At 33.8% G+C, this 12,225-nt stretch overlaps 1 protein-coding gene across 1 annotated transcript in view; it reads left to right on the top strand.

The window, feature by feature from the left end:
* LOC135213154 (uncharacterized) overlaps positions 1–12,225 on the top strand; it is a 309,126-nt gene that overhangs the window by 142,006 nt on the left and 154,895 nt on the right. Inside the window, 3 exon segments of the mRNA XM_064247098.1 lie at positions 310–465; positions 5,160–5,341; positions 9,344–9,439. Of these exon segments, the coding sequence (XP_064103168.1) occupies positions 310–465; positions 5,160–5,341; positions 9,344–9,439 (434 nt within the window).

Genomic DNA, 12,225 nt, shown 5'->3' with positions numbered 1-12,225 from the left:
CTTTTATGTGTATGTGGTTATAATTTTTAAAGTGAGAAAAGATCTGTTTATGTATTATGACTCGGTCTGTACTGCTATTTAAATATTACATTCTGTTTGTTTGAATTTTATTAATTACAGAGTTATTGCATGTTACCTGTCAAATTGTGCCTGTATATTTCCATGTATTTCTTTTTTGCCTGACTGCTATTTGATCTGATTTAAAATTTCCATTGGGTTTTTTAATTGCATACTATAGCAGATGGTTTTTATTTTTTCATTTTGAGTTGTCCTTATAATTTTTTTTTTTGCAACCCTCCGTTATTTCAGCTTCCTTCCGCCAGCGCCGCAAATCTGGTGACGATATTCTAGCGGCAGCGACCAATAATGCCAACAACGTTGCGAGCAGCCGTCGTAAGGAAGGAGGCCCACAAGGGTTCTTTGACTCTTTTAGACCGCGCTCCAAATCAGATGCCAGAGCCATATGTAATTAGCTAGTTTTAAACTCTATAATACTACTTTTAACTTAAGGAAAGAGAACCTGGATTGCCGAGCATAATGCGCTTCTTCACCTAAAAAAATATGTTTTTGCAAGTAACTTATAATGCATTAACTGCTTTTGCAAGATTAAGTGGTTTGATTGTACTAACTCGCACACCGAAACACTCATGCATTTTGGTTTCAGGAAGTTGCTAATATTTAGGCACTAATTCATATCAAGACTTCAAATAGCATTTTTTTGGTCAGTTTTCTAGTTTTAAAAGGAAGGTCACTGGTATTCTGTTTTTCCCAAGCACCATTGATTAGGAGTGTTGCACAGAAGATTGATAAGTTCAGAAATTACTATGCGTCAAAAGCGTTAATTTAATTTTTTCATTAGTGTATTTTTGTTGCTTTTTCATCTAATCCTATTTGGTTTTCTTCAATTTTTTTTTTGTGGCTTGGTGATGGTATTTTGTCAGGGTTTGTTTTGGGAGTACCAATGCCATATGTTTTCTTACAGTTTCTTATAATTCTTTTGAATTATAAGGATAGCCTAAACCAAAAGATATGACACAAACATTCATCAGGCTGACTAAAAGTGGAATCACGTATTGTTTAAAAATAAAGTTGAAAGTACTTTTAGTGTATAATTATAAAATATACATGTAATCACTTGTTTCTTATAGTAAAATTGAAAGCTACTTTGTTCTATTGGAGAGTTTCACTGTGTGCAGTTAGATATTCAGTTTTTTCTTGTTTATGTCCATACTGTATTCCAGCAGAAGATGAACATTTTTGTAAGATTTTAATTGAAAGTCATTCTCTTTGAATTTGATGGAAGTGAAATTATTTTCAGTCCTAATAGTATTGACTTTGGAGCACAATGGAGATCTTTCATCTGACTTGATTACAAGACTAGAATAAGCATTTAATGCTGAAATCACTGACTGCATTTGGATGCACACTTATTTCAATTTTAAGTTGCCAATCACAGTGCTGTAGCAGCTATGTAGAGTACATTCTTTTGCTAGTGATGCGATCATGAATTCCATTTTTTAGACATTTACACCAGACTTTATTTTATTGAAATACTGCAATGTAAGTTGAAGCAAAGCTAATGTAATTAACAATTCTTTCTCATTCTGTCTTAGTGTCCTGTTTATCTGATATATCTTTTATCCTCTCAGTATAATTATTGCAGTTGTATTACAGTTCACTTTGCAATGATAATTCAGTGACAATATATCGCACTTAGTTATTGATCACTGTATTTAGTAGTTTTCGTAATCGATTTGTAACTGAACATAGCATCCTTGCATTTATATTGTTTGTATGTAGTAGTGGAATGATCCAATGATCAATTGTTGGAGTACACTCCGCTATCACACACTGAGATTAGTTTTCATCAAAATACACTCACAATGACATAGTGGATCACAGTAATTTCCATGTCAGAATGTTGTAAACTGACACTTGCAAGGAAGTACAAATTTAGAATGGTGGGCTTCTTTATATTACTATATGTAGACAGTTGGAAAAAGACTGTAATTTATTAATTGATAATCTTAATTTGAGTCATATGTATACAAAACTTAGTAAATTATAATGCTATTTGATATTAAAATGTCTTGAAATCGTAATTGCAACTACTGGATGTAACTTATCCTAGTATCATTGCCTCTTCACATCGTCATTCTTTTCTTGATATAAACTGAGTACAGAATTTAACCGTGTATATTATCTGTAGGAGTTGAAATCTTAGCTTGAAGTGTTTGGGTATCCTTGACTTATAAGTTTACTAAAAAAAACTGAGATTATGGTGGAGTTGATGCTGCCAGTTTCAATGCTGTCAACCAGCATCATAAGGGTATTGTACCTGATATCACAAGTGTAGGAATAGACTGAAAATCAAAACTTGCAGAATGAGAGCCTTGATCATGCCTCTCTTTGAAAAATCTTATATCAGAAAGTCTTCAATGGAGGGGAATTTGTATCATGAGAGGAAAATATTGTACAAAAAAGGTTATGGATACCTGGCTTGAAACAGTGGAAACATTGAGTCCAGTAATTCTCAGACTGTTGGAAAAAAAAAGAGAAGAGAGTTCCAAACAATATCCAACTTTAGAATAGTATTTTGACAGCTTTTTTGAAATATGGATATGCAAGATTACTTGTCCTTAAGCCTGATAACTTTTAGAGATTCCAGAAGTATTTGTTTTGAAGGCAGTTCTTCTTGTCTAAGTGGAGCAATATTATAACATTTGTATTTCTTACAATTATGAAGACCCAAAATCAGAAGAATGGATGGCTGGAACACCTACAAAAAATCAATTGCTGGCTTTTCCAAATTTTTAGGAAAATATCGTAAGCATCATACTCATAAAACTGCAACAGAAGAAAGAAGCACATGAAAATTGCCTTAAAAATAAATACACTTGGGATTTGTTGAAGGTATATTGTAGCACAGAGTATCAAAGTTTGCAGTTTAATTTTTCCTGATACTTATAATTCATTAGAAAAAGCTTACCCTAAAAATTAAAATTTTGATCACAACAGGTCAGCAGTCCCTTGCAGTATGAATAATGTCTACTCTGTATTTAAATCAACAGTCTTTTCTACAGTTTACACCTCTATTGGTCACATTCAGCAACATAATTCTGAGCTTGCCAAAGATAATGAAGGGTCAGGTCAAGGTGTGTGAGGTGTGTGTGTGTGTGTGTGTGTGTGTGTGTATGGTAGAGGCTACAGTTGGTGCGGCCACTCTTATTTACAGTGCTCGGCCAGTCTCCTGTGACACCTCAGGGCAAATGGCTCGCACTGTTATTTATGAAATTTAGTCTCTTAAAATGCATATGGATCTAAGTGTTCTTCTTGTGAGACTGATAGGAATTGTGCCTGATAAAAGATATGGTTTCAGAACTTGAGTTCTGTTTTTAGCTGTTATTCATATTGAAATTTCACCACAAAATTCTCTTTATTGTTCTCATAGCATGAAAACCAATATGAAATGTTTGAATCTACTAACACTGGAAATTTTAACGTGACATTTCAGAGTACGTATGTTGAGAAGAAAAAGCATGTAGTATAAAATGTTCGTGTGGACTTTGTTGTAAACCTTGTGAAATTTACCCGTAACATTGTATAGTTTACATATAAATCAAATTGTGTATTTGTTTTGTGATGTGTTTTAGCTTTAGAATTGTAGTATTGTATAGCTATATATGTCATTAGCTGTGTGCTTTTAATAATTGTTGTCCCTTTTGAATAGCAGGCTACTGTATTTGTTTTGCTTAATTTTACAATAAGGATGGCTAGGAAAATCAGTATGTTAACCTAGGAGAGAGAGTGGCTGGTACTTTTAAAATCATTCTACCCCTTTAAAAGGTCGAGTGTGCATACAAAAATCATATTGTTTTGTGTGGCTATAGATATTGAAACTGCTACAATACTAATCTCATCACTGGCAGCTACATTTATTGGTTTTATTTTCATTCAACTGGAGATACAGACTGGTAATGAGAAGCAGCCTCCAAAAATACTCCATTGTTGCTTTGAATTATTAACATGGATATTGGTATGAAAAAGGGTTAAGCTTTAGCTATTCTGAATATATTGTCTTTGAAAACAGTCTTTAACATTTGCATTATTTAAAGCATGAACTGTTTATGGATTTTTTTTTTTACTAATACACTATGAATGTTTGCTTTTTTCTTTAGTGCTGGACAGAATTGTATCAGTAGTTGTGTTTAGGTAGAAGTTAGGATAATTTCTTTTGACTTGCAATCGTATCGTTAATAAATTATAGACTAGGGATTATGTGAATAGAGTAATGTGTGCTCTAGTAGTACTGATCAACTCAAAATTATTAGTCCAGCTGTATTAATTATTCAACTTGGCTGTATGATAGGTTTTATATGACACTGCATTTGAAAAGAATGCACAAGATATAAGCACAATTGATATAAAGTCTTGCCAAACACATTGGCACATTGTGGAACAGATTGTTCATGGAAGATTTAATCTTACTTTTATATGAAAATTTTGGGACCTGTGTCTTAGGAAACATGATGTTGACACTCAACTTCCATTAGAAAGGCAGGCAGGCCCAGGTTTGCATCTGGAGGCTGATTTTTAGTTTGGGCCGAGTCAGGTTTCATGAATACATATGTTAAAGGGATTACACTAATGATCAGTCGACCTAATAAGGTCCTTCTAGACCTAGGCTGATTAAAAACACACTGTTGGCCCCACTTTATTTTGTATTGTTTAGCAAGAAAATCAACCTTTGGATAGAATCTGAATAATTTTGTTTTTCTTTTGGAAGCTGACTTTTTGAAGGTTTTAAATTAAGTTTCGCAATTGGAGTACAGTATGTGTTTGTTGTTATTTTAGTACGTAAAATTTCAAAGAACCTTTTGTGTAGTTAACTGGGAAAGATTATTTTTGCCCTGAAGTATATCTGTGCTTCATTTGTAAGTTTTTATATTGCAATGAGTTTGGACATTAGTTGTTACCGGAATGTCTATATGAAAGTCGGTTTAATTACTGCTTGCATTTTAAAGTCTGCTAGACTTCATAGCTGATCAAAATATTCATAGCTTATGAAATGGACAGTGACATCTAACACTTTGGGATTGTTCACTTGGTGTACGCTATAGGGATTACATCGATTCTATACAAAATCTAATTTCTTTTAGTGGCAGCCAGGCAGAGACGCAAGTCTGGGGATGACGTTCTCAATGCGACCACAAAAGAGAAGGAGAAGAAAAAGGAAGCTAGTCCAGGATTCTTTGAATCATTCCGACCTCGTTCCAAATCTGATGCTTCGCGTGTTGGGAAAAAGCCAAACTTGATGACTACGATGAAAAATGCTATGCAGGTAAGAACTGTTGAAACTGATCTACAAATCAAATGGTTTTATTTTTCAGGGGAAATGCCTATTTATATTCCTGTTTTTTATCATTTATTTTCTTATCAGGTATTGTTGGTTTTCAGTGAAGCATCTCTTCCAGTTAGCTGCAATTTATCGTCGTATGTTTATTACAGGCAGTCCCCGGGTTACGATGGGGGTTCCGTTCTTGAGACGCGTTGTAACCCGAAAATCGTCGTAAGCCGGAACATCACCAAAAACCCTAAGAAAACCTTACTTTTAATGCTTTGGGTGCATTCAAAACTATGTAAACTGCATTCTTATTGCATTTTGCACCAAAAAAACCTTCAAATATTGATTATTTTGCATTTTTGGTGTCATATTTCTTCTGCCAGATGAGCGTTGTAGGCGTCGTAACCCTGGAAATAATTTCTGATGAATATAACTGAAAAGCGCCTTAACTTCGGAACATCGTAAGCCGAACCCGTCGTAACCTGGAGACTGCCTGTATTTCCCTTTTAAAAATTCATTTCAGAGTTATAAGTTCAAGAAGAATGCTATAAGAATAGTAATAGTAGTGATTATGTAGCAGTGGTGTTTGAGTGTGAAAGAAGTAAGCCATTGATTTTGTACTTACCTTATTTCCATGTGTGGAAAATTTATAGTGGCTGTTATGTAAATAGTAATGGAAGAGTACGTATTTATATCCAGTATGATTTTCATGTTAGAATCCATGGTTATATAAGTTTAAGAGTGATGGGTCCTACATTATGTTATGGAGTCTCTCTAAGTTGGCACTTTACAGTTAGGACTATTTGTAAGTGCCATTGTTTAATAAATGAGTTATAAGGGAATACAAGATTGTGATGTGCAATTTTGAAGCAAGAAATTTAATGGAGGAAAAGTCAAGAAGGTGCATAAAATGAATCTAGTTTTTACAGGGTCCAATTTAAAGTATTTTTCCCTTTTAAATTATCGACTTTCATGCTATGTAAGCGTCATTAATATGAGTTATAGTGATTTTACTTTACTATTGGTTTAGTCTTTGGACTAAACGTAGGGGCCAAGACTTGAAATGTTAATTATGAGCAACCAGAGTGACATTTAGATAATTAAGGAGATATACATAAGAACAGAATTCCTTGCTTCACCTATTGTAACTTTTCTTCTTTCACTTGGCTGGAAAGGTGGTAACACTTTATGGGTTTTATATTGCCCTATGTTTGCCTTTCTGTTTCAGTCTTCATTATAACAATTGTTCGTCATATCAACGTTGGTACATTCCTTGACATCACAGTAGCCATGTGGCCACTTCTGTGTAGAGTTTAGTCCTTTCTGATCATCATAAGCTTGGTTTTGCCTACATTGATTTGCAGCCTTTTTTTTTTTTTTTATCCTTTCCACTTTTCAGTTTTTTTAACATTTCCAAGACCTTTTCATTTATTTCTGTTTTGCTCTTAACACCAGATCATACACACATACCAAGTCTTATATGATAAATAGCTTGGCTCATTTGTAGATAGCAGTTCAACATTTGATTTTTCCACCCAAGCCAATTATAGAGGCATTTGCAAAGTACAGTATTAATAACAGCCAAACCTACTAAAAAATTATGGATCCAGATAAGCAAGTTGAAGATATCTCAAAAATTAAATGAGCACACTGTGTTATAAGTGCCAAAATTCTATGTCAGTAAGCTACTGATGATTATTAGAATCACATGTACAAAAGATTTAAACTTTCAGCATTGTAAAATTGCCGATACTTTTTGTTTTATTGTACTTAAAATTTAGTGCATAAATTGTGAAACTTGGTTGGTAAGTCTGGCTTTTGTATCTATTCTTACTTGTGTTTCAACCCCAGAGTTTCTGTTGAAATTTTCCATCCTCTTAGATTTGTAGCCCCTTGTGGAGGGCCATTGGAAATCAACTACCAATCTTGGCCGTATGGGGTTGTTCTAAACAAAATAAACTAAGGGTCCCTTTCACCTACTTTGTTTTTTCCTTAGTGTATCTAGACCAACTTTTTGTTAATGACATTGAATGTGCTTGTGATTACCAGTAGAGAGCGAAGGAGAGTGACATTGGGTGGCATATTTCCACACTAGTAAAATTCAAACAACTATATAGGATTGAGCACGTTGAAAGTCTTGTTTCAAGCTCTATGCTTGGAGCTAGATTTGATCTTAAGTAGCTGATAACACTAAAAGCACCAGAAGCATTGTGCATATCAGGATGCATAAACCTTTGAACAGCCCATAGGGTTCGCATGAAAAAATAACTGGACATGTTTTAATGACACATGTCCCAGGACAAACACATTAAATCCTAACAGTGATGATCACTGCATGAAACAGACAGTTTTGCACACTCCTTTAAATTAAGCATGTAAGGTAAATCTGCCGTTTATAAGACTTTAGACTTTTAAGAAAAAAAATTAACAGTAAAGATATGAAAATCTTGAAAATCAGATCTGGCTTGACTCATTTTAACTTTTTTTTATAGGGGTAAATATTGGTCACTTGGAAGACTGTAATCATATAGGATACAATTCTGTGGCAACCTAAAGGCATAAGAAATTACTTGGAAACACTAAAATAATCTACTTAATGATAGTAAAGGCCATCGGCTTTTGTTCATAAGCTTTTCTTTAAGACTGCAAATTCTAAATGTGAACAAACAACAAATATTCAGTTATTCAGGTATTGGAAAATGGTGTCTGAAAAGGAAGTGCTGCCAAAGCATTATAGTTCTAGCAATCAGTGACCTTGTGAACAGGCTGCCAAGCAATATTGAAATGACTTATGTAGGGAAGACTACTCTATTTCACACAGACATATGACATGACCAGTATGTTCTTACCTTTGCTATTGGACGTCATCAGTACTTTTGCAACTTTCTACAGATAAAACAAACATAAAGCAGTCATGTTTTATTAAATCTTCATTGGAAAAGAATATAAAATTAAGTGTGATACCAGCCACCTTAGTGTTAAGAATGTTAATGCATTCCTGTGGCTAAGCTGTTGATAATGATAATTTGGAAGTTCCCTACAATAATTTGCTTTATGTAAGAGTTACATATAAATTTATGACAGATGACTGCATGGACTTTGTACTCATTGTTTGTAGGTTTTTATAAGTCATTCTTCTGTCAAGATTGTTTTAATATGTGCTATGTAAGCAAAGCAGACACTAAGGGAGAGTATCACAAACGTATCCCATTGTTGAAAAATGAAGTAGTGTATGCAGTTATTCCTATTCCTATTAGGGATTGACAATAGTCTGTTCATAAATAAAATATCCATGTTTGGGTTATCATGCAAACATAATTTTCTTCCTTCAGAATTTTTTCTGTAAGCATTGATTTTTTTTCTTGTGTTCACTGTATTCTTTGGTCCTTAAAGATGCTAATTTTTCTTTTATTGTTAAAATCTTTAATGATTAAATTTGCTCATAAGGAATGAATCCAATTAAATGGGAGGATGGCTGTTACACTTTAAATATGTTTTAAGAATGATAAGCATTTTACTTCTTGTGTATGGCTGTATGTATACAGTATTTTTTACAGGTATGTATGAAAATGGTAGTCTTTTGTTATGTTCAAAGCTTGAAGATAGCAGGAAAACTCGTTACTGCTCATACACATTAGATTTGCACTCAACAGATTTTTTTTCACATGGTGTTAGTTATCCAATATATGTAATAAGGTTTCCCTTAATGGTATCATCAGATTTGTTTCAGTTATGTTCTTTGTCATTGTTTTAACAAAACTAACAGTATTTTGCTTCAGGAGAATTAACTCTCTGTCACAAACAATTTGTCTTTGTGTTGTTTTTATGTTAATGGTATGAATGCTTGGGCTTAATCTCCTTAAATGTGAATAACAAGTAAATGATGATAAGTGACTGTGTTTGTAGCTTATAATATTAACATGTGAACACCTTCTTTATTGTGCAATCATTTCTGAACCTGGGGTGATGATTACCGTTCACCCATCTTCAACTGTATAGAACTGGAGTGATGAGAAGGAGCGGAGGAAGAGAGAACGAGAGGCTCAGCGAAGGGAGAGGCAATTGATGTTGGGGCGGTTCTCCAAGTCGTGTCAGGTTAGGCCTCATTGGCACATGAAATGTAGGCACACTCTCTGCCGGCTTGCTGAGGCACACTTTTACCTTCATAGCTTTGCTCTTAAGTCTAAAAGTGCCAAATTATCCACTGCAGATTTGAGGTTTGATGAGAACAGTTACTACAAAACCACAGAAAACATTATCTTTGTTCTATATACGTAGATTATAACAAAAGTAATGAGAGGGAGATTGTGCCTCTTTCCTAACCCCTGCCCTCTCTCCCCTACCTTTTCCCCCTGGATTTAAAATTTAGTTCAACATGGGGAATTTGTTGCTGCCTTATGTATCTGTTCATTATGCTTGACATGAATTCCTAGCTGTCTGTGTACCCCTATGGCAGTTGGTGTATGACTAGTAAAGATCAGAATGGCTGTAATTCTCTTCATAACTCCCTGTAAGCTTTTCTCATTATGCTGCTGCAGATAATGAAGCATTATATTAGAACACTGATTGACTAAAGATTCATGGCCCAATTAGGCAGCCTTCGGTACAACACAATGCTACAGCGCTATGAAAATGACAGGTTTCTTTTTTATATCTGGTATGTACAATATGAAGAGAAAAATTATACAGAAAAGCTGATTCAGCCTTTCTATTATTAAGGAAATCTTATTTGCTTTTAGCCAAAGGAAATGCAGAACTAATGCTATAAGTTCGAACTAATATTTTATGCTTCATTAGCCAAGTCATAATAAGCTTCCAGTGGAGTTACGCAAAGGTAATCTGGAAACAGCAGCATATACTCTATACTGGTGTTTATTCCATAAAGAAAGTCATTTGAGGTTCTCAGATGATTTTAAATACTTGAAGTAGTACTCTCATTCTTTTTAGTAGGAACAACATATGTGATTTGTAAAGATTAGCGCTTACATTTGGATACTGTTTATTAGTTTCTTTTTAATAGATTGTGGTGTTGTATTCTTGGTGCACAGGCTTTGATTAATAAATTGAGAAAGATCCTATATCAATGTTATCTAAGATGTTTGAAAGATTTGATTTTCCCATGGTACAAATTCAAGTTTTGCTAATGCTAATCGAGACAGTAGATGCAAGAAGCGCTCTGAAGATGACATGATTATCATGGTTAATGGAGTGATCCTGAGCTATCTGTTTAGAGAAAAGTCACAATGTTATTTTCAGCTATTATCTTACTTCCTAGAAAGTATTGCTCCTAGCAAGCTGTGTATGAAATGGGACTTATGGATATGAGTGTCTATTTACTAGGTCATCAAGATAGCTTGAATACTTGGATAATTTTTAAATTGATATGAAATAGAAATTTTCAAAGAAGAGCTGCTTGTAAAATTGCCTGCATAGCTGTTGAAATGGGACTTATGGATATGAGCTAGTAAAATTATATCAAGATAACTATGGGTTATGATTTTAAGGTGAAAGAAAATAGATACAAGGTAGAATGGCGAGTGTCCATCATGAGAACATGTAATTATTTTAAATGAAAAACATAATTATAAAAAATTGCAGAAGTATGCTTGACACTTGACAGTTATATTTGAGAAACTTAGATCTTGGCAAGTATGTTGAATGTGTGCTCTAAGTCATGTACAGCAATTACATGACTGGCAGGCTGTGCGTAAGAAAGCCTTCCCAGTCTCCTAAACAAGAAAGCTTATCTTTAGTCCAATAACCAGCATTGGAGAGATGTCATTTTTGGAGTCCTTCGTTGTCTACTGTCAGATAGAGTGCCTGTAGAATATAACTGGGTTTGTATCGTACAAAAACACTTATTCATTGACTTGGTGTTATTGTATAGCAAATTTTGGTACAGTTTTCTAAAAAGTGAGAGCCTATTTCTCTGTGACGTTTATGATGTTTGTTTTATCTGTGTTCTCTAGGAAAGGGGGAATCTTTGATTCAATAGTACACAGTACATAAATTGAAAAGCAGTATAATAATTTGGCAGTTTCTGTATTATTTGTCTTTGAAAATGTGGTATATAATTTCTTATCTTGTTATTATTCACTCTTTATTTGTATGAGTTACAGTTATCACCCCTCTATTCTCTCTTCATCTCACTCCTTGAGTATTGTAAGACCGGTAATATAAATGTATACAGTAGTTGAAATTCTTGTTTTAAACTCTCATTGTAATGTAGATGAAATAGTAACTATACGTAGGTGTTGAAGTTTCAGCCAGTCTCTCAGCTTTTGCTTACTAGCCTATCTCGTATTTACAGTTTCCACGAGTATGTAGTGTATCGTATTTACCAGTCTATTGTTATAAGTATTCATTTGAGTAGTTGGTAGGATAAACAGTATTTTATTTAAAATTTTTTGTAACCTTGCCACATTAGTTTTAATTAATGAGCTGACTGTTCTAAAGTTTTTTCCTTAACTCTGGTAATATTCATAAATGTAAACTTCCTTAATAGTAATATGATTTTTATGTGTGAAGCTAAAACATTGTCAGTTTTGCACAGAAACTTTTAATTCATATTTGATTTCATAAAAGTTGATACAGTATTCATAACTATTCACAGACTGTTGGAGCTGTGATATATTAGTGATGATTACTTGGTGGAGTATTTACAGGTAATTTCCAAGTATTAAAATCCTTCCAGTAAGGAAATTGATGGCAATTTATATTTATAAAAAGGTTGTTTGTTAAAAAATATCTGAATTTACCTGGACAGTAGAACCTCCATTAGGAACTGCAATAGAGAGCAGTGTCAGGGTGGAGGTGCTTGTCTATGGTCACATATGATTGATATACAGTACCTGTTTTTATGTACAGTTGGCTGTGTCAAT

Source organism: Macrobrachium nipponense, chromosome 42 (assembly GCF_015104395.2).
Source record: "Macrobrachium nipponense isolate FS-2020 chromosome 42, ASM1510439v2, whole genome shotgun sequence".
Taxonomy (NCBI): Eukaryota; Metazoa; Arthropoda; class Malacostraca; order Decapoda; family Palaemonidae; genus Macrobrachium; species Macrobrachium nipponense.
Note: the sequence above shows the minus strand (reverse complement) of the source record. Positions and strands in the feature narration are given on the sequence as shown.